Raw genomic sequence first — 24,363 nt, 5'->3', positions numbered from 1 at the left:
TAGAAATAGACTCACTTAGGGAAAGGTCTTTTGTGGTAATTAGTGCTGCTTTTGTAAATTATTTGTTACACTCATCGATCGGCAGTTGAAGTAGCTGTGAAGCGAAACACAATATTTCGATCATCTTTTGTTGTAAGTATACATACATACAATAATACAATCGAATAGTGCCATCGTGACTGGATACCTGTTTCCTTTGGTGTATAACTGCCTACCTATTTAAATTTGTATGCCTGTTTTTTGTGTTTTTTTTTTGAATCTTTTGTTTTTATAGAAGAAAGAATGTGTTGAATACGAGCCTTGGCAATTTTATTATTGAAGCACTTTTTTCTGGAACAGATTTTATCTGAAACAAACAATAAACGTAAAATATTTTGAAAATTCATTCTTTTGTCGGATGGCATATTTGGTAGAGCAGAAACTCATGTTCACATACAGATGAAGGTTGCTGTGCATGCACAATTTTCTTATGAAAATCTTGTGCAAGGCCTTTCAAGTGCAAGTTTCTTTTTTAAATTCAAATCAAATACATATTTTCAAGGAGAATTCATATCTGTTTAAGTTTATGACATATGTGCGTACTATGCATTTAGTAGAGGGTCTACAGATTCTGAGTAAATAATAAATAAATAAAAATGAATAAAATAATATGTTCCATGTGTCTGCCGCCGCATGCATTCTTATGGATGCCATTTTTTTTTGGTAAAATTGCCGATTTTTTTCAAAGCAAGTAAATGGCGGCTGAACAGCTCGTTGAGGTTGTAGCAGTGGTGAATGTTGCCGGATATAAATCTGGGTTGTTCCGGTAATGTAGAACCAACTGGTGTGGGCATGTCAAAGCCTGGTCGCGGGGACCGAATCAGCTGCATCTGCAATTTTAAATTAACGGCAAAGACAATTTTTTTTTCTGTTTTATGTATGTAGATGTAAATAGCTATAAAAGTGCAGTATTATATTTTTGAATTATCAATTTTTTTCAAATTTAATATAGCTTTTTCAAAATTAAACAAAAAAAATTGTCTGAAAACTGTTCATACCAAATACATAATATCGAATAGACGAATATTTATGAAATGTACCCGTACCTTGATGCGGAATGCAGTTTTTGTTGAGACAAGTCAGTTAAGATTTGTTCGAGTTATATTGTCGGCCGACTTGAAAAATGTAAAGGGTGATCAATTTTGAGGTATCAGATTTTAAATTCGCATAATACAACGAAAATTAAAATTGATTGGGCAGTCTTTATTATTTTTCTGTAGAACCATTCATGGCATTTATTTTTTAAAGACAACACTGCGCCAACTTGTTGGACCCAAATGTTGTGGAGATTACGGTTTTCAATTTTCGGCATCAAAAAGTCGTTTGGCGCGGTAGCCTTTGCCATTCACTGTTTCCCTGGCGCCTCGTCTTTGGTGAAATATGGACCGATGACTCCTCCAGCACATAAGTCGCACCAAACGGTTGTTTGGCTGTTTTCAATGGATGTAATGGCTGTTCTTGAATGGCTTCGCATTGTTCTTCGGCCCAAATACGGCAGTTCTGCTAACTCACGTAGCCATTAAGTCAAAAATGGGACACAGAGCGTCGATTTTCGTAATTCAATTGTACGATTTGTAAACGTTGTTGAGGCGTCTTTCGAAGTCTGATGTAATGTCAATGAATATTGACAAAAAAATGTTGTGTTTAGTTTGACAGTATTCACGCATGATCTGTCAAAAAATCCTATTGGAAAAATACCTCCAATCAGATCACTTTTTATTTTTAAGAAAAACGCGTCTGACGTGATAGCTGCAGATAGGCTCAATTGGCTAGTTTGAATCTTCTTTCATGCTTTCTCTTAAATTTTATGTAATGTACTGAGCCGGTCGACGAAAATTTTTCGACAAATTTTTTTTATGCCAGGTTCTATTGAAAGATTGTAAATACACTATTTTCGCAGTAGATTTTAATTCGTTTAATGTAATATTTTATACGATTTTCGCAACTCAATTCGACCACAGCTGTTGAGTAATTTGGCTACTGAACCGTCTTCTAACTCTGCGGAACACAAACCGAGCTCGAACTTCTGACAAGAAAAACTTTATTCGATCTTGTTTGCGACAGCAATTTTGGATTTCGTTTATAAGGTGCCGGAACAAGCCATATTGCTATTTCGCACAAAGTTTACCCTTTTGAAATAAACACAAAAACCACTACCTCCATATATTTACCACTTTAAAAGGGTTGCCGGAATTCTAGTAGGAGTAGTAAAAAGGGAAATTTGTGCCTTTGATTGCTTAAAAAATATATGTAGATTCCATTTCAGAGTATTGCTTTAGTTGCTTGGTTTTTGCAATTCTGAGTATATTCGGATAGATTCGTGTCACTTTGATGGTTCATAGGCCACATTTTTGTAAGAAAATATTTTTTATCAAAGTCAAAAAAGTGAACATTATTAATTTCGCCTCCGAACTTAGTTTGAACCGCGCACACGACTTATTCAGCCACATGAAACCATTTATCTTCTCTTAAGATCTGTATTTCCACCTTTTGCTTCCCCAAAACAAACTTGTTTTTAGAAATGCCATATGCCGCTAAAATACCCACATTAACAACTTGTGTTGTTATCATTTTATGTATTTTTTATATTCAATTGGTTTCGATTAACCAAACGCAACCGCAATTTCCCAAATTATCTAAAATCGGTTTTAGTCGCATGCAGTTAATTTGATTGCTTTTATTTCTACGTTTTTCTTTTTCGATATTCATCAGTGACCTTAAAATTTTCTGGTCAAAACCATAAAAGTCAACCCTTACGTTCTTTGCTTGTGACCCTAAATTTTGGTTTTTGTAAGCAGCTGATTTCCGCAAGCTGCCTTCCAACCTATTTTCCTACCGGTTACGTTCGAGTGACTGTCCGATTTAGCGGTAATACTGCTCGGCATCTACTTTCTGTTTTGTGTTCATTGTACTATATTCCTTCCTTCCTTCCGATTTGTGTGAATCTTTCACCGTTTCACATCTCCCGCAAAGTTCCATGATTTTTTGGCTATTCGCCTGTTCACCGTCTTTATGACGGGGTGGTGGTGGTGGCAATAGGTTAGACTGCTGTTGTGGCAATTCTGTGAGGGATGGTGACGTTGATGGTGATTTTAATGGCACTGCTTTTGGTGGTGTCGACACAACATGCGCTTAGTGTCGCTCTTGCTATGGGTCGCGTGGTGTTGAAATCGTGATACTGCTAATACTTTGCCGCCACTTACTTATACATATGTATTGTTGTTACTCCTGGTATAGCCATTTATATCGTTTGTGTTCCTGCTTTGGTTATACGCTTTCGTACCCATTCAATCGTTCCTTTGGCTCGCTGACAACAACCGTTTTGTGCCGAACTCGATCCGCTTGGAGTTCGGGGCTGAGTTTTCAAGTCATAACACATCGAATGTCTCAGTGATAATGTTTGCGCGCGCATACTCGTATGCGCTCACTTGCTCAAACGAATGTCAGGAGCAAGCAAATTTGTTGTGCTGTGCAGTGGGCCACGGTGCGCCGCGCTACCTGGCATGGACCGACACTAATGGTGATGGTGGTGGAAATTCACAGTCACATTAAATTGTTGACTGTTGCGGTGGCAGGCGGACGTAAGCATTACCTACCTAGACGTTGTCGTCGTCAACGCCAGTACCGTTTTCGTGGTACATTATTATGTTCGTGGATGTGGTAATACGCTGTAATTTTTCTCTACCACGCGCCCACTTAAATTTATTCAGTGTGAAGTGCAAATCAGTTTAAAAGACTTACTTGTACAATATTTTTCTTGCTATTACATCGCTTCGTCAACTTAGCTCGTTGGCGTTCCTTCTCGCTCGCGCGCATATCGTTCGCTTTGTACTCCTTTACTTTGGCAGTTGGCTTTGCTATCGCTACCTTTATTAAATTTGCACTGTGTTTATGGGTGTGCATTTATGAGTAATAAACTGTTTGATACTTAATTTTTATATGCTTTAGGCCCGCGAATGTAATCCAGTAGGTTAATGCGCGTATTACCAATACTCCTATAAATTGGCGAGAGCGGCGCAAAATTCGACAGGTGCATTATGCTTCGCAGCAGCAATACACTGTTTTATGTATTCTTTTTTATCGCGTATATCGCGATAAACGAATTTTCGAAAATTGAAAAAAATTGAAAGGGCTTTTTTTTCTCTTGTCGAGTGCATACACGGGTTTGATCGTCGGTTCGGGAACTGCGGACAAGGTTACTTACTATACAAATTTCAATTTTTTTTTGCTTAAAAAATATGAATTAATTGAAAACACCTTAAAGATTAATTAAATGAAATTAATTTTTTTAATTTGATTTTTTTACAGACTTTTTTTCAATATTAATTTGGAAAGTTGGAAATCGAAGGAAAATGAATAATTAAATTTAAAAAAGATTAATTCAAATAAATTTTTTTAAATCTGATTTTCTTTAGTTTGATTTTTTTTATATAATTTTTTTAATATTAATTTGAATTTGTTTTTAATTTAAATTTGTTTTTAATTTGAATTTGGTTTTAATTTGAATCTCTTTTTAGTTTTATATTATTTTTAATTAAATTTGAATTTTGTTTTTGTCTGAATTTTTTTTTATAAATATGAATTAACTAGCTTTAACCCGCGGCCCCGCTCGCGTAGGAGTAGTTTTGAGGGATTTAGGATATGTTATATACATACATAAAGAATTACAAACAATAATTTCATAGAAAATATTTTTTTATTAATAACCATAATATTACAATACCCGGCATCCGTTGCTATACCTCGTTGAATGAAATCAAACCAATCAGAAAAATATCAAGCAAAATTATTTTTATTAATTTTCTATCTCAAACCGTTTTTGAACTTTGCATTTGGGTCATAGTTGAACAGCTTATGCGGATTATGAAGTCTAGAGTGCGCTATAAATAGTGGGAAATAGGAAAAACTAAGATTTCTTAGATTAAATTTAAGCAAATATTCGATTATTAGTGACGAATGAAAGTGGCTACGCGGCCTGGGGCTGTGGGAAGGGAGTTCCATCATAAAAACATGCCTATAACCTTCATTGGGTGAAAATATGAATGTATAACAATTTTTACGTCATTTTGTGTTGTCGTTTCGTAGTGATGCGCGGACAACGTGCAGACATTCACCTTTTTAGTATAGATTGAAAATACCTGAAATACCTACTCAAACGATTAATTCAATTAATTTTGTTTTTAATCAGATTTCTTTTTTTAGTTGATTTTTTTTATATATATTTTTTTCTAATTTGGAGTTGTTTTTAATTTGAGTTTCTTTTTCTTTTTCTAAATTTTTTTGAACTGAATTTTTTTTAGTTTGAATTATTTTTTATATGCATTTTTTGTATATACATTTTTTTTAATTCGAATTTTTTTCATTTTGATTTTTTTTAATTTGAATTCTTTGTTTAATTGGTTTTTTTTTAATTTGTATTTATTTTTAGTTAAATTTGTTTTGTTTTTTTTTTTAATTTTTTTTTTAAATCCCGCTTATTCCTAATAATTTTTTTGACTTTGAGCAACTAGCAAGCAGTAGATCGATGTTATCGCTGTGCGTGTGTGTTTTGTTTTTGTTTAGTTTTTTTTAATTTTTTTTTTAATTTTTATTTTTATTTTTATTGTTAATTTTTTTTTAATTTTTATTTTAATTTTTTTATATTTTCTTAAATTTATTTTGTTTTAATGTTATATTACCAAGGGTAAAATTTACTGTTCGTCTCTATTGGAAAGGATAAACTTTTCGGTCGCCAGATGTTAATAAATATCCTTTCCATCTGAATAGAGCCAGAACAATCTACGCATGATGTCACATTTGCTCGTTCTTTTCATGAACTCAATGAGAACTCGACTTCTATTGAACTTAATTTTATTTTATCTAAACTATGCCGCCGTGGAGGTCACCGTAGCTGAATGGGTTGGTGCGTGACTCCCATTTGGAATTCACAGAGAATGTTCTGAAAAATTAAGAAACAGTTTTTTCTAATAGCGGCAGGCAATTGCAAACCTCCGAGTGTATTTCTGCCATGAAAAAGCTCTTCATAAAAAATATCTGCCGTTCGGAGTCGGCTTAAAACTGTAGGTCTCTCCATTTGTGGAACAGCATCAAGACGCACGCCACAAATAGGAGGAAGGGCTCGGCCGAACACCCAAAAAGGGTGTATGAGCCAATTATATATATATATATTAGGCCGGGTCGATTTGTGGGGAGGCAAAAAAAAACGCCCATTGCTCTGTGAAAATCATATTCTAGGGATCAAAATAAGAAACTTTGCCGAAGGAACCATACCTCTAAAACGAATTCTGATGTCCCCCAATTTGGATCGAACTTATTAGTTTCTTTTCTCATGTAAAGGCCAAAAATGGTCATATTTTGAAATGATTGTGTGGGGAATCCCCCAGGGGAGTTCCAGGGGGTGTGCCACTGGCATGGGTGGATCGGCCGTCCAAAGTTAGTGGGGGTCGGTCATACATTTGGACTCGATTGGAGCACTCTAAATGGGTCAAAGTGGGATTTTTCGTTCGACCCAAATTGGGGGACATCAGAATTCGTTTTAGAGGTATGGTTCCTTCGGCAAAGTTTCTTATTTTGATCCCTAGAATACGATTTTCACAGAGTAATGAGCGATTTTTAAATCAACCCGCCCTAATATATATATATAAATTATATACGTACATATATATATAAAGTATGCCTTTCTGCTCATGTTAACTGTGCATTGTAATTAAACATAATTTTTTGTTACCGATACTTAGTAGGTGTAAATAAATAAATAAGTAAATTAATAAATAAATAAAATTAATGAATAACTAAAATTATTAAACAAATAAGTAAATAAATAATACCATCGCGTAGGCAAAATACTCTTCAAAATTGCACGCTGTTAACCCTAACCCTAGAGTACTAATGTAGCCGATGCGATTAACATAGTTTATATAATATTTCGTAACACAGTTTTTTTTCTCACTTTGCCGATCGCTTTCAAGTATCGTGTTATGTCAGTTGCCGATGCTATCTTGTTGTGTGCAGTAAGTGTTGTTTTTTTTTGTTATGAAAATCGATTAATAATTAAAATTTACAGAACTTGTCTTGGTTTAGCATTTTTAACATTTTGTTCTCAAGTTAGAGGAGGAAAGAGCTTGTGCTGTTTCTCTGCGTTTGCTATTTTAAGATGGTAAAATGAGTTTCAAAAAAGCTTTACAAACGATTTTACGAAAACAAAGCGGGGAATCACCAAGGCCACATGTGCGAAATCAATAAAGTCGTATGTATGTGAAGAGAACAACGTTGAAGTCTGCTCTCATTAATTTTTCAAAACCTATATATTTTTTGTATATAAATAAATTAGAATAATTTTCTGTTTTGTTTTCAATACATTTATTTTATTTAGTTTTAAAAACAAAATTATATCCGAAAATAAAATGTTAAAATTTAAGTAATAACAATAATAACAAAGGGCGTAACCCCTATTTTATTATACTTAGAACAAATAAAAACAAAAATGTATTAAATATTTATTGATGATTGATGCCTAAAAACCGAAAAAATCAGTGTTAAATACAAATTAGTCGAATAGACTAAGAACTGGTTTTTGCGCATAAAAGATATTAATAGTTTTCTAGGGTTAAATATCTGTGGAATATTCTACAATTCTTTTAGATCGCATATTAAATAAAAAGTTACAGTGATTTGGTTAAAGATGGAGTGGTCCAATGCGAAAAACTCCATTTGGAGTGACGGTAGAAGCACTGCCTCGTACACCCCCTAAGTTAATCAGCACCTGCAATCCATCTGATTATTCCGACCGACTTAGAGTAACAACCAACAACTAAGAATTTCGGTTGTTCCCACGACAGTCGGTTCTACGTATCCGGAACGACCCGGTTCTATATCCGTCCAAGGGGTGTCACTACAGAAGCATTTCTCGTATATGTATGAGGGCACAACAACAACAATTTCGGTAGTACTTTTTAATAGTACCCGTCCGTGAACTTCGGGATGATAAAATTATTTATAAACCTTTTATGATGCTGTAGCTTTGCCAGATTCTAATAAAAATTTATTATTGTATTTGTATGAATATTTACGTATATTTAAATATAAAATTGTTATGACTCTCCTTAAGTACCCGCTGGCTGAGGAACAACAAATAATTTTCATACAGTGCTTTAGTCATTTGCCCCACCGTTTGTTGTAAGGTCGTTAATTTTTTGTCTTTATTAAAATATGTACTTGCCAATATTGTTGTATACACTGTGGTCATTGCTGTTGTTGTTGCTGCCACTTTTGGTTGTGCGGTTGCAGCTTTATGATGATTTACAATATTATTATATGCACCCATGCCGCGTTCCTTTTCACCACCACCGCACTGCCGCCTCGTCGTTATCGCTTTGCATGCCCGAGCGCACGTTGGCTTTGCTTGTCTTACCTTGGTTACTGTGGGTTGCTTATTTGCTTGGTTGAGCGGTTGGCTGACGAACTGGCTCGTCGAACGTCCGACTGTCTGACTAACTGGCTGGTTGGTCGGCCGATGGCTTGGTTGGCTGGTGGAATTGCTTGCTCGTATGGCTTTTTTCGATATTTATTTTTTATTATTTGTGCACTTCGTTGTTGTCGGCTGTCGGTTGCCGTTTGGCGGTTTGTCTCTGCTCTATGTTCGCCGCCTGTTTGTTGTGTTGTTGCTTGTGTGCTTAACGGTGGCTACTTGCTTGTTTGAGTGTATTTTTAATTAATTGCATTTAATTGCGATAATTTGTGTGCACTTTAAATGCAAAATGCGAGTAGCAATTGAGTGCGGATGAATTTTCATATGGTCCGCCTTGTGCTGTGCATAGTTAGTTGGAGTCCGCTTTTGTGGTTGAATGTGCACGTGCAGATGGTAAGAATTTAAATAGTAACAACAATTGTAGTAAGGTATGAGCAATGGTCCAAATGCCTAGTAGCGGCAGTGGCAGCACAACAACAGCAAATGCAGCGTCATTTAACACAACATTTTACAGGGCGACAACTACATCACCAACACCACATCGGACATTATCGCTGTCGACATCGTCATTGGGCAATTGAAATTGTAATTGAGTGTTTCGTTATTGATTTATTGAAGTTGATTTATTGCCAAAATGCTCTTACTCTTGTGGCTGCTGCTGTTGTTGTTTCTGTTGCTTTTGCTTTTGCTTTTGCAATACGTTCCTTGGCTTTGTAAGGTATTTCGATGATGTGCTGTAAGTGAATTTGACGCTTTATAACTGCTGTTTTTTTATCATTGTTGTTCTTACCTTCACTGCTACCGCTGTTGCTGCTGATTCCACAACTGTAGCAATTACACATAAATCATCTGTGCAGAAAATCCTTTCACAGCTGTTCGATGCAGCATCGTCATATGTCAAGAGAACAAAGGTGCGAACCAAGGATGTTCTGTGTAATTAGGGTGTATCCTGGTAGCTACGTTCCTTGCAACAGTATATGAAGTTCATCTGAGAAGAGCGACGAATTGAGTTGAACGGAATGGGAATGAAGTGCGGTGGTTGGTTTCATGCATACCTCACCATTGAGTATGCGTGTTTGTGCTAATGTGATTACAAATAAACCATTACGCCTCCATGTATGTATGTATGAATATTTGGTTGTACATCCCTCGGATAAATCGTGCTGTTTTATTATTCCATTTCGAGCCATACGCTCGATCATTTTCATGTGTGTTTGCCCTGCGGGAGTTTTTTTTTTCATTTTTTCCCTTCCTTCGTCTTCCGATTCGTCTTACATTTCATACCCAGTGCCATTTCATCTGCCTGTGTGTGTTTTTTTTCTACGGCCTCCTTGTAGGGAAATCGTTTGATGTTTGCTTAAAAACAAAATATTGAACCAACTTGGAGCCACACTAAAGAAAAATAACTTATTTGAAATATTTTTATTTTAAAAAATTTAGCATATGAAGAAACGTTTTTGTTAAAAATGAATGGAAAAAATAAATTAATGCAAATACATTTTGTAATTAAATGTTATTGGTAAAAACGGCTTTCACTATTTGAAAACTTTTTGCAATGTTCGAAATATCAGAACTTGAAAAGACAGAGTGAAAAATTTCTGTGAGAATGAACACTTTGTTCTCACTTAAAGTTTACACAGAACGAGAATTAACCCCCATTACGCCTTGACTCTCCTTTGCTTTCTTGTTCGTAGGATTAATTCAAAGTTAAACTAGTCGAAATTACAATTATTATAAAATTTTCCGAAATTAATATTTTTTAAATGAATGCATGTTTAATATTTCTTAAATAAAAAATGATTAAATTTATGTGCGAAAACCCTCATGCTCTTTAGATGAATATTTAAAAAACACTTCGGCATTACCGTGAATTCCATGTGAGCAAATCATTCCAGAAACTACAATGCAACAATAGAATGGGGAAAAACTAAACAAAATTTGTTTTTGAAAGTTATGGAGATATGTAATTTCTTCCCGCGGAACTCAAATTAAGGACGATTAAAAAATAATAAAAAAATCTTAAGAAAACTAAAGTCATATTTCGATTTTCAAATCTTGCATGATATGTTTAAAAATGGAAATGATACAAATTAAAAAGTTTTTTTTGTTTTGACAACACCAGACCGAAAAAAGTAGTTTTAAGATAATTGAGTTTAAAGTTTTGAGAGTGGCCGCGTGACGAATCTGATTCTACCTGATCAAACGGCTGTAGAATCGAAAATACTGAGAATATCCTTCTAAAGGCGGCCGCCGTAGCCGAATGGGTTGGTGCGTGACTACCATTCGAAACTCGGTGAAACACCAAAATTAAGAAAAAGCTTTTTCTAATAGCGGTCGCCCCTCGGCAGGCAATGGCAAACCTCCGAGTGTATTTCTGCCATGAAAAAGCTCCTCATAAAAATATTTCCCTTTCGGAGTCGGCTTGAAACTATAGGTCCCTCCATTTGTGGAACAACATCTAGACGCACGCCACAAATAGGAGAAGGAGCTCGGTCAAACATCTAAAAAGGGTGTACGCGCCTATTATATGTATCTTTCTAAAAATTTGAGGGTATATTTTTAAAAGCCTATACTTTCAAAATATCAAAACAAAAAAAAAAATAGATTGTTTTGAAAATTCTAGACCACCGGGATCACTTAAAGCTATCAAAACTAAGTTAAAAAAATGTTATAATTAAAAAAAAATGTCATGTCTTTCATCTAAAGCTTATGCTGAGAAGATTTCAGTGCAATTGGAAATTTATTGATTCTTATAAGATTTGATGTTTTCAAAGTGAAAATCTCATTTTATTCCCCTTTTGAGGTTATGGATCTTCTTCTCTCAACTTTTTATAAATTATAATATAAAAGAAGGCTTTGAATTTACAAAATTAGTATTTAGTAGCAGTAGAGGTTGAATCATAGTAAAAAACAAAAAACAGAAAAAACAAAAAAAAAATTCCAGATAATACTGAAGAAACTATATCGATATTTTTTAAAAAGGAGTATCTTGTCTTATCAATCTGAAATGTAACAAAAAAGTGTTTTTCGGCCTATTTTAAGGAATTTCTCTTAACATAAGTTTTAAATACAAGAATGGATTTTCGAAACCCTGTGTTTTCTATATAGAGTCTGTAGTACATAATCATAACAAATTAAAAAAATAAAAATAAAAAAAGCGAAGAAATGTCCCACACCAATAACACACGATTATAAAAAGAAGTAAAGCTGAGTAAAGCTAAAAAAAATATATATTTTCATAACTATAAGCATCATATTTTAATTAGAAGAGGCTAAAAAAATGTCAGGAAGAAAGAAATACATTGCGAGGCTAGAGAACAAAATGCTAAATCAATAATTTTCGTTAATCTTGTCACACTGATCACCAATTGCACAGTGCGACGTCACGAAAAGCAGCTGATATAGTTAAATTCGAGAGTAAAGTAACGCTACCACGATAGGTCCCACCTTATTCTCTGCATCGTGATTTTTTCCAATACTAACATTAAATATTTCATAAATTATCTTCAATTATTGATGTAGGATTTGTTTCAATTCGCTGCAAACTGTTCCATTTAATCTATAATATCACCATTTTTGAACTGGAAATGTTTCTTACCAGTTCTGTTTTTTCCTACATGGCTATTTATGCTTACGCTTGTTTGTGTGTTTGTAGGCTTTGTGCCACAGGCGTGGCGTGTTTGCTGCGAATTCACTGTCAATTGCAATGCATTTAATTGTCCAACCTTTGCGTTGATCTTTGTTGGACCCCTCCTGTTCTCTATAATTTCTGCGATGAGATATGCCACTTCAATTGCCCTAGACGCGTTGCATAAATGCGTTTATGATGGTAATGAGTATATACGTGCCCTGCAGGGATTGTTTTAAGGGCGTTTCTACTTAGTTTGATTAAGAACATGTTCAGATGTGCAAGCGCTTAACGCGCTTATAACTACACGCATTTCCTGGCATTTTGCTGAAGGTGTTCACATACTAATACGCGATTTTATGAAAACCAGCGCTCACGCCCCTCACTTGTCAAAACGCGCTTGGAGATCATAGGCTTGCATTGCGCTGGTTGTTCAGATGAGTGCGCACTTTCGGCACAAATACATAGATGCGATTTATGAAAGTTAGTTGGGCCATAAACCCGCAAAAAGGCTAGAAGCTATTAAAACAGAGTTACATATTTATAGACGAAGTGGGAAGATGTCGAGTGGTATGCATAAAATAACTGCCAAAACTCTGGAAACGTCCTTTTTTCGTGAAAGTAAAACTCGAACTGGATGGAATTAATGCGCATATAGCGCCCGACAACCTCGTGTCATGCATTCTCTACTCGAAATCCTAACGCGTTTTTTCTTTGAACATATTTTTAGTGAGCAAAAGTAAGTATTCGCAGATAAAGTTTCGAAGTTTCGGTGAACTAAAGACGCTTCCTCGGAGACAAGTAGTGCCTTAAGACTGCAAATTGGGTTTTAAAGGGGGAGAGTAGGTTATACTTTTACCATACTATGTAAAGACCTCTTGATAAAGTTATCTCTTTATGTTACTCAAACCAGTACACTGCTAGATTAAAATATTTCCAAAATTTGGGCTTAACACATTTGTTAACCTCCATTCCAATTCGGTTCGAAAAGCAAATCTGTACAGTTTCTTTTTGTAGTGGTTTTTTCAGGGTAAGATAGAATCCATCATTTGCTAACTCCTCAAATCCGCCAGTTTTGAGAATAAAAATATTGATCAAAATCTGTAGAAAGAACAAAATTTTCGGAATAGAAAAGCAAATAGCAGCCTAGATATTTTGGGCTTCTATTCATAAATTGTTTATAAAATTCATATATTCATAGAACTTCTAGAAAAAATGCCAGAAGAAAAAATTTCGAGCATTTGTTGTATGGAGGAAAATATCCAACACCGTCAACAGAAAAAATGACAAAAAATAACACGATTTTTGAGCCACTTGAAATTTGATGTTTATTATATTAAAACAAATTGCTTATTAGTTAATAATATTTTTCGCAATGTAAACTTAAAATAAAAAAATATCAAAATTTAATGAACAACAACACTGCTTATCAAGATTTTTCACACAAAACTGCATACTCGAAATTTTCTCCAGAAATTCTGATTCAAAACCTTGAAATTTTAAGGAAACTTTGCGTTCTATGGCTTTTTATGAATAGTACGAACTATGTTTTTATAAAAAAAAAAATAATTGAAATTAAGTATAAATAATTAAATAAATAGTCAAGATTTTTTAATATGTGGCGTACAGTTTCTTTTGACGCTGACTGTATGTGCTTGAAAATAAAATTAGCAAATGTTAACACACATTTTATACCTTTTTGCATCATCAAAACGGTTGCTTCAACTATTCCGCTCTGGTATATGAGCACTATTTGGTAGGCCAATCGTTGGAAATGTCGATAAACATATAGAAATCGTCGAGTAGGACCGATATGTGGGCACTTATTGCATTGTCCAGTAATTGAAGATTAGCCAGAAAGCTCCTCTGGATAACAAAATTAATTATAACTACATCCATTTTATTTTATATTTATTTTAGTTAATTTAATTTTCGTTGATTCCATTTTATTTATATTTTATTTTTTATTATTTTTTTATTTATTTATTTTTTGTTTATTTTGTTTGTTTTTGTATTTTTTATTTATTATTTTATTTATTTTTTTATTTACTATTTATTTATTTTTTATTATTTATTTTTTCTGTTATTTATTTTTTTTTGTTATATATTTTTTTTATTTTTGTTTTATTTTTCCTTTTTTTTATTATATCTTTTTTTATTTTTTTTTACTTCTTTTATTATTTTTAATTTTATTTTTTTTATTTCTTTTTTTATTTGATAAATATTTGTGCAGTAATAAATTATTTAACAAATAATTACTTAGCAGCGCTAACAACAAAGGTTATTTTTGTTTAATTTTATTTTATTTGGGCTTAATCCATTTGGCTATTACATTTACACATCGCGAATAAAATTATTAAGTGATTGTGCTCTGATGGCGCGTAGTCCCAGTTCTACGTCCATGCGATTGCTATGGCTTATATATTTATAAATCTTCGAACTATTGCAGATTTGTTCAGTGTGATCCATTTCTGCATGCCCTCTAAACGTTGCTGACAGTCATACTTCTTCGAGTTCATTTCATTAAATGCTTAGGTACTAATCCGGCGAAAGACATAGTTATTGGAATTATGTTCACTTCCCTCGTTTCGCACATCCATTTGAGTTCTATAGCAATTTTAGTTTATTTTAGTTTGTAAAAAGTTTCTTCTAATAGCGGTCGCCCCTCGGCAGGTAGTTGCAAAGCTCCGAGTGTATTTCTGCCATGTAAAAGCTCTTCATAAAAAATGTATTTGCCCTTTGGAGTCAGCATAAAATTGTAGATTCCTCCATTTGTGGGAAAAAAATGAAGACGCACACCACAAATAGGAGTAGCTCGGCTAAACACCCAAAAAAGAGTGCAAGCGCCAATTATATGTATACACAATTGTTAATTTTTTATTTTAGTTAATTTGATTGCATTTTATTTCATTCCAATTTTCGTTTTATTTATTTTTGTTTACTTTATATTTAGTTCATTTTATTTCATTTTACTTAATACTTTTTATTTTTCTATTAGGTTATTTTATCTAATTAATTTAATTCTTTTAATTTATTTAATTTTTTTACTAATTTTCTTCTTATTAATTCAATGTTTTTTATTTAAGTTCAATCTTATTTTATTTTTAATTTTATTTTAATGAAAATCAATCAATAAATTTATACTAATTTTTTCAAAAATGCAAATACTTCTAATCACTATTAATCCAGCTTGCATTTGGCAGAAAAAGAATTTCCTTTGAGTAGTATTTTCCTGTAGGGTGTTCACACACAACTATGTGTAAGTTCGTGCCCTTCTCTACTTTTCACTGCCACAGCCATTTCCCCTGCACAAAATCATAATCTATCCACCATCGTCGAGGGCATCTATCAATTATGGGTTTTGTTTACCTATGAAATTACAATTAAATTTAATGTAGTATAAATATGTGTATATATCGGGTGTTTTTTAAGAACTTGAGAAATTAAAATGACAATGCAAAATAAAAATATTGTTGGAGTGAGTTTTTTTTTGTTATAATCTGGTAGATAATTCCATAACATTTATTTTGTGCATTCGATATCCGGCATACCTAAATTAAGTAACGGCAGCTGCTTTCTCATTTCGAAAGAAATAAGGATCGATGCTGCTACCAGTGCTCAATGAACTTCGTAAACAATTTTTTTTTTTGTAAATAAAATTTAAAGTAAATTTCCTCAAATGATTCATGATGACTTGCCAATCCTCTCTGAACAGAAATGCCAACACAGTTTGCCATTCTCAGCTGTCAAACCATAGATATCGTTATTGATAGTTTTCAAGCAGCTAAAAGAAAACACCCGATGCATTCATGTATGTATGTATGTATGTACCATGCACATATCATCTTTATTTTGACTAATGCTGTTTCTGTTTGTTTTCTTTCTCTCTTTTACAGTTTGCATATTTTCATCATAGAGGGCAATAAAAAGCTTAACACTGGACCGGAAGCGTGTCTTTAAAGGGTAATGGCGGCCTCCACTCAGGGAGAAATTCGAGTGGGTCCCGGCCACCAGGTAAACGATGTCTATGTACGTACATAACTCACGAAAATCTCACGGTAACAAGTCTATTTTTCAAATTCAAAATTTTCATCAAACCAAATCAAATCAAATCGAAACCAATAGTAATCATAATCGTACCAAAATTTTTTTGCACTAGTCATGATTTTTTGTTTTTTTAATATTTAATTTTTTTTCTCTTTGTATGTGCTATTTTGGTTCTCTGAAGGAAAAGTGTTTTTTTTTTGTTTTTTGTAAATTGTTGTTGCTACTTTGCGTTGAGTAGAGCCATTGTGCGATGTAATAATTCTCATTTTAATTTGCTGGCTGTCTGTTGACATGGCTGACAAGTTGTTGTAGCGTTACATGTACGTATGTACATATAACAGTATAATACATATCGATGTATATATGTATCTGTATATATAGTGGAGGCAAAAGTATTTTTCCGTGTATGAGTACTTGATGTCTGTCGAGTTTACTACAATTTTGTTGTTTCGTTATTTTATTGTTTTGCGGTCTTTATTTCATGATTTAATTTTTATTGTTATAATTAACTTGGTAATTTCTCGTGATTATGCCTATGTAATTAGCACTAATCACATAATCGCATTAAGGTGGTTTTGTATTAAAAAAAATTGTTTTGCAATTAATAGGATATGCAAATACTTAGTTCACGACAAATATGCGTTAATTGAAATTTAATTGTCGGCTAGTTTTGCGCCGTGCCAGTTATTTGTATGTGCATTTATACAGAAGCTTAGCGAATTAGTCGAATGTGGAAAATGGACTAATTGATTAGATGATTAAATTTAGAATTGCCGCAGATTTGTTTCGTTGTTTGTTTGTTTTTGTTTTTGTTCAAAATTAGCTTTATTCATTAACATAATTGCCATAAAAAACAACGTAATAATTTGAGTGCCGCTCTAACATTTCAAAACCACTTTTGCAGAAGGATTTACCTTTTTCCTTAAAATAGCGATAACCTCTTCATTCAAGCGAAATTTCTTACCGGCCATTGTTTTGATTGACTCGTGACACTGTTTTTTTGCCATATGCGGACGTTTCTTTGCAATTTCGGCGCTTGAAGTGTAACCAATTAATAAGGCCATAAATTTAGTTTGGAAATTTACTTTTATTCAACTCAAAGTAAAAAATGTGTGAAAATAATAGGAAATTAAGAATCAATTTACATTTGCTGGATATGACCTTTTGCCTTGACTATGGCCTTGAGTCGCTCCAGAAACGAATCGCAAGCTGCCCGAATGAGACTTGCAGGTTGTTGTGGTTTTAGCCACATAAACATTAACCATACTTACATAGGGGGAATGGTGCTGGAGTGACAGTCCTTGGCCGGATATATATCCGGGTCGTTTCGGTAACGTAGAACAGACTGTCGTGGAAACGGAGACTGCGGGTATTTCGACCCACTTGCGCAGAATGGCATTTTTCAACGCCTCGAGACTGATGAATCTTTTAGATCGGACCTTTCTCCAAAATGGCCGAAAGAGAATAATCCATAAAATTGGCGTCTGGTGAATTTGAGAGCCATTGTGTGGACGTTATGAAGATCCGAACGTTGTTGTTTAGCCATTCTTGGTTCACTCGAGCTTTGAAAGACGGTGCCGAGTTCTGTTGAAACTTCCTTGATCTGCCACCGAAATGTTTGTCTGCCCACGGCTTCAAAGCAACCTCCAGAATACTTTTCCGATAATATTTCACATTTACCTTGACGTCAGTCTCGATGAAAATGATTGGAGAACGACCATCTGTGGTTACAGCGCCTCAAACCATTACCTGTGACGGGTGCTGCCTCCTGGTGGCCAATCGATGACTCAAATTCTCGTAAGAACGGTCGATCAAAGGAAAACTATCATTTAGGGAGTTTACGGTCGCTCCTTCATTTTTTGAACCATTTCGCGTTGCAGTCTTTTGATGACCACCTCCATAACGTTTCGCGATGCTACCAGTATCATTGGAACGAGTAATGGTGCGATAGCAAAAATTGTATTTATTTTAAGGTGCTCGAGCTCACGAGCAATTGCTGATTGTGATTTTCCAGCCAAATCTAATCGAATCACACTGTTACGTTAGAAATCTATTACTGATTTTCTTTTTTCGCGTTTACTCTCGGCAAAATGCTTCCGCGCACAATACTCTGGACTGTCTTCTAGCCAATTCACAGACAGCTGATGTCCGTACATCACTTCGAGTGCCGGACCCTATAATAGTCTTTGTTGATGGTATTTCCCTTCTCAAGATAGTCGACGAATATTACACCATGGACATTCCAAAATACCAATCCCATTACCTTTCCAGCCGATTGTTGCACTTTCGGGCGCTTCGGACGAGATTGTTTTGATTCCCAAGTGAAGTGATTTTTCGGTATGCCAATATTTACTGCTGATCTGCCATTTTTTGCGATAATGCTGCCGTGCTAGCAGTAAGAGGGTGCCGGTTTCGTTGGTGTTAAGGCACATACCTTTTTTTTTGGCAATGTTGTTTTTTTACCCTGCTTGAGCTGCAAAAGCGCTGACCGCATGCAACTTTGAAGATATATGCGAGTGTTGGTGCGCCATCAGGCATATATCATCAGCGTAGTCCAGGCCTTCTAGATGTCCGCTCCATCCCCAGGCATTACTTGGTTCAAGACTAAATTGAATAACAGTGGCACAACCCTGTCTGACCCCGTTTTGACCTTTTATACTGACACTCAAAGCATTTTCATGGCTAACACGGCAGCAAGCGCTCGTGGATCAATCCTGATTATTTTTTCGGCCCTCCTTTGCAGGCGAGAACACTGGAGATTGCGTCATGCCTCTCGAAATCGATGAAGCAAAGATATAGAGAGGAGCGTCACTCCACCGACTGCTCAACAATCACATTTAGGGTGTTTAGGTGATCGACGCATGAGCGACGTGGGCAAAATCCGGCTTGTTCATTGCATACATCCTGCACAGTCCTTGGCCAGATATAAATGTGGGTCAGAATCGACTGTTGTCTCTCCCTTTCGCCTGTCTCTTTTTTCTTTTTTTGGAACCGCCGCCACCGACCTTCCTCAAGCTAATCACGAGGCTTTGATTTGCAAATAGCGGTGTCGGAGTCATTAAAGGAATTTTTTTATCAATAGAAAATTAATATTTATTTGCTTAGTTAAGAATTAAATAGTACTTTTTTTTACATCTGCATATCATTCAAAAACATTTATGTGCGCTAAACGCTTACAAATTACGAGCTTGGTACTTGCTCAATAAACAATTAAATAATTGAGTAATTTTGTTTAGTTTTTTTTTTTTTTTTTTTTTTAATTTACTATACCTACTCTCGCAAGTAGCAACACGTTCAAAGCGTATTTCCGTAGCCAGTCAATAGCGAACGAAGACTTTGCAGTCGGCATTTGTCTAGGTATTGCTTGTAAGCTGACAGCAGCTGTGTAATTTATTGTAATTTTTTTGTTGTTTTTGCAATTTTAATTTTTTATATTCGTACATCTTTGGTTCCACACTGAATTACTTGCTCAATACCTATATAAGTCCTACATACAATACATATACATAGCATCATAGTATTATTTCCCCCCAAATTGGCTCACAATAATTGACAATTAGTAACATAATAAAGTCACTTAACCCGTTCGTTGTGTTGAAGTTGTTGTTGGCGATTGGCTGGCAGCAAAAGCAAAACTAGCAACGAGTGGGTTTCTAATAATATGTTTTGATTTTCACCCCAATTCCAATCCCAATCCTTCCAAACATCAGTCACTCATTTCATCTACATATGTATAACATATATATGTATGTATGTATGCAATTGTATGTGTAGACATTCATATTGAATGGTATTATTAATAATGCTGTAATGGTAGAGTATTTTGTTGCTGTTGTGTATGTAAATGAGAAAATCGTAGTAAAAATAGATAATAAATGGAAACAGTTAATCAACAATAAATATAATATCAATAAAGTAATGATAATACTAATGCAAATATATAAATGAATAATAAAATTTAATGAAACCACGAAAAGTAATCACATAGAAAAGTGTATAATATTAAATAACCCTGAAATGCATACAAGTTTTACTAATTGTGAAATTGTTTTATGGACACCAAAGGCAAAATTGCCCGATTATAATCCAATTTCAAGCTTCCCTGTTGACAAAGAGAGCGACGAACGCGAATTAGAAGAATCAAGATGGAGTCCAGGCATTGTGGCCGATGGGGATTTGTTAATGTTTTTGCGTGCGGCGCGTTCTATGGCTGCATTTCAAGGTGAGAAATTGTGTGAAACCGCTTATTATTCCTATTTATTTTTTTAATTACATGTATTGAGGCTTTATTCACAAACTATTGTTTACTTTCAGGAATGTGTGATGGAGGACTAGAAGACGGTTGTTTAGCTGCTAGTCGTGACGATACAACAATTAACGCTTTGGATATTGTAAGTACCACACCTACATGCATATGTACAGGGTCCGGCACTTGAAGTGTAACCAATAAAAAAGGCCATGCATATAGTTAGGAAATTTACTTTTATTCAATTCAAAGTAAAAAATGTGTGAAAGTAATATAAAATTATGAATTAATTTATTTTTGCTCGACATGATCAGCTTTTGCATTGACTATGGCCTTGATACGGTCCAGAAATGAATCGCAAGCTTCCCTGAATGTGACTTGCAGGTATTTTGACCCACTAGCGCACAATGGCTTTTTTCAGCACCTCGAGACTAGTGAATCTTTTACTTCGGACCTTGCTTTCCAAAGAGGCCCATTTGAAAGCCATTGTGTGGACGTTATGAAGTTCGGAACGTTGTTTTTAGCCATTCTTGGTTTACTCGAGCTTTGTGAGACGGTGCCGAGTCCTATTGAAACGTCCATGGTCTGCCAGCGAAATGTTTGTCTGCCTCCGTCTTCAGAGCAACCTCCAGAATACTTTCCCGGTAGTATTTCGCATTTACCTTAATGCCAGGCTCGATGAAAATGATTGGAGACCGTTAATTTGCGGTTACAGCGTTCCAAACCAATACCTGTCGTGGCCAATTGATGGTTCAAATTCCCGTATGAATGGTCGATCAAGTAAACTCTATCGTTTTGGAGTTTACAAATTGCTCAATTTGAAAAATTGTCTTGTCAGAAAACACAATGTTCGGAAATTGACCGCTTTCCGCCAAGCGAAGCGAACTCCTTCGCTCTTTCAAGTCTGACTTGTTGCTGCTTTGTAGTGAGATTATGTGTATTTTGGATCTTGTAAGGCTTGACTTTCAGATAATAATTAATGCGGCGAACGCTACGGTCAGATATATTCAGCTTTTTCGCCATTTGATTGGCATTTCGTCGGGGATTTCGCTCAAGTCGCTTCTTCACTTTCTGAACCATTTCACGTGGCGTTGCAGTCTTTTGATGACTACTTCCATGACGTTTCGCGATGCTACCAGTATTATTGTCACGAGTAACGGTGCAACGAGTAAATAAACAAAAACTTTATTTACTTTAATGTGCTCGAGCTCACGAACAATCGTTGGTTGTGATTTTCGAGCCAAATATAATGGAATCACACTATTACGTTTGAAATCCATTATTGATTTTCTTTTTGCGCGTTTGCTCTCGACAAAATGCTTCCGCGCACTTGTAAACAAAACTCTGGACTGTGATTTAGCCAACTAACAGACAGCTGCTGCCCGTGCATCAGCTGCGCGAGTTGTCTGAAGTTGATTACACTTCGAGTGCCGGACCCTGTATATATTATATGTATATGTATACATGCACATAATAAGTACATACATAGTAACATACATTACCAATTGTGTGAACTCTTAATGGGCTTTTGGTGGTTTGCTTACTAGAAATATAAAGGGTCTTTCAAATGACGCGCCTAGATGATGTTTTAAAATAAAACATGTAAAAATTTAGATTCTTTCGGGTTTCACTGTATTTACTATACACTATACGTGGAAAAACCGTATTTCGAGAAAAATGCGATTCAGTTTCTGTTCTTATAGAGTGAGAGCCCGCGACGCCCAGACCTTCGTTAAATTATAAAAGTTGGAAATTTTTCTATATACGTCTCCTATACAGGTATAAGCAAACCCAGATTATTAAACCTGGGTCGCGGTGGCTTTGGCAGGTAACAGGTAGTAAAGGTGAGTAAAATTGAGTCTCAAATTTGTAATAGTATAAAGCTTAGTTTTTATACATTTCAACTTACAATCATATCAGAAACTGCCTCGTCCATTGGCGGACACTTAGGGCGGTAACAACCCCTCCCCAGACACCCTAACATTCTAATTATTTATAAATCTACTTTCGTCATAGTATAAAATCTAATTTTTATATATGTTATTCAGAGATCTATAAAAATAATGTTTTCACAATCCCCAGACAGTTTCGATGGTTCCCCTATCTTCCCAGACATAATGAAGTCCACTCCAGGCGTGAGCGCGATGAATATATATGTACGTTGGCGCGAGTGAAATAGTGCGATCTGTTCTCTAAATTTATCAAGAAAATTCATTATATACATTTATAACAGATAAAAAAAGTAAATTTTTAAAGGAGAACGCAGAAAAATTTTCATATTAACAAATTATTAAATCAACAATACAATAATGCGATTTTTATTGAGTCAAGTGGAGATCTACGAAAGTTGTAAATATCAATCGAAAATTTTTTCTAGTATTGTGCAGAAAAAAATACGAAAAATCGACAGCTGATGGTAAAATTCTAGAAGTTTAAAGTTAAGAAGATAAATTTGTATGCATGTTAGTTTTACTGTAAGGAGAGAGAATAATTTAGATCGTAATTGAACCAATCGAAAAAGATTTCAATTATATTTATAATTATAGCCATTACAATACAAAGTAAAAATATAATGTGTCAAACATTATTATTAAATCAAAAAAAATATTTAATCAACTTCATCGTCCTCGTCGGTATCTCGATTATCTTCATCACCGCTACTCCATTCTGCGGATTTGTCCTCATGAATGTCATCGTCTTCATCAGCTTCTGTAATAATTAAAGCAAGTTAGAATAATTATGAATGGTTGATAATTTCTTCATAAACAGTGAACATTATAACATACCTGACAAAGTTTGTAGAGAATCACTGGCATAAGTAGGTAGCTGATCTCCTTCAAACCATTTAAAATGGTATTGATCATTTTCCAGTACCCAGCCATTATTTTCAGGTTTATGTGAAGTAGGTTTTCTTAAGTGAGCATTGTTCCAAATCGTACAAATATAATTAGCTCGTAAAAAATGCTGTAGTAGCTCATTTTCACAAGGTGGTAAACTGCTAGCATCAAAGTTTCTCAATTTTTTTCGATTGAAAGCCTCATTAATGTCGGAAACTTTGTATGAGTCTATAAACATCTGAACTCGAGCAGAATTGACATCAATTGCATTCCGAACATTATATACACTGCATATATATTTCTGAATACTATTGAAAATGTTCTTCTGTTCACTGCTGTCCTCTATTAACTTATTTTCGCCGAACTTTATAAAAGCTTTTTGGAATTCATCGTTTTTTTTTTTAATAGTTTGTAAGGTCTTAGTTTTCCCTTTCTAAATAATGCCGGATTGTAATCGCACCCTGTTAGTGCGTGGAAACCAGGCAAGCTTCGGCAAATGGATTCTCCTAACTGGGCGTGTATCTTTGTTAGATTCACGTACCTCACATTGTTTCCAGTACCCGTCAGCATCCGAATGGTCGAATCATTTTTTAAGCGATGTAAATGAGCAAGCATTATAGCGGCAATATCAGTGTCAACAGTTCGAATTACTATATTTGCTTCAAAGTTGTAATTACAGATATGAAATATAATTTTGGTATCAGCTTCCTCATGTTCCGGGCATGACAATTCTTCATTAATAGCTGATAAAACTTTCGGGGAATCATTAACAATGAAAGAATGACATTTTCTAAAGTTTATGTGAATTAAAAAGTTACCAATAAATGGTGCCATTTCATCTGTAGCCCAATGTAAAATAAAAAAGTTTACAAGAGCTTCTTTAAAGTTGGAATTTTTTAACTCCTTTGTAAAATTAATTACTTGGTACTTTTTGGTCAGGTGAAGTTATAATGTAGTCTAATTGTGCTGATTCAGACCGTTGAGAATGCTCATAATCTTTGATTCAGGGTGTAAAGTATTGGCCAAAAATTACATCAACTCTCAACGCCTTTAATTGTGTAACCATTTTCAACAGTTGCGTTGAAATTCCTCCAAATAA

The 24,363-nt window shown here is 34.6% G+C and overlaps 1 protein-coding gene across 6 annotated transcripts in view; it reads left to right on the top strand.

Moving 5' to 3' along the window:
* The window catches only part of LOC129242668 (arginine-glutamic acid dipeptide repeats protein), a 75,205-nt gene that overhangs the window by 28,886 nt on the left and 21,956 nt on the right, over positions 1-24,363 (top strand). For 4 of the 6 annotated variants that reach the window (XM_054879450.1, XM_054879451.1, XM_054879448.1 and 1 more), the window contains exons 2-4: positions 16,031-16,163; positions 20,247-20,403; positions 20,496-20,572. In XM_054879450.1, the coding sequence (XP_054735425.1) occupies positions 16,101-16,163; positions 20,247-20,403; positions 20,496-20,572 (297 nt within the window). In that variant the 5' untranslated portion in view covers positions 16,031-16,100. The remainder of the gene's footprint in view (positions 1-16,030; positions 16,164-20,246; positions 20,404-20,495; positions 20,573-24,363) is intronic. The other 2 variants (XM_054879453.1, XM_054879449.1) reach the window with 1 other exon arrangement.

This window comes from Anastrepha obliqua, chromosome 3 (genome assembly GCF_027943255.1).
Source record: "Anastrepha obliqua isolate idAnaObli1 chromosome 3, idAnaObli1_1.0, whole genome shotgun sequence".
NCBI lineage: Eukaryota > Metazoa > Arthropoda > Insecta > Diptera > Tephritidae > Anastrepha > Anastrepha obliqua.
This window is presented reverse-complemented; position numbering and strand designations above follow the sequence as displayed.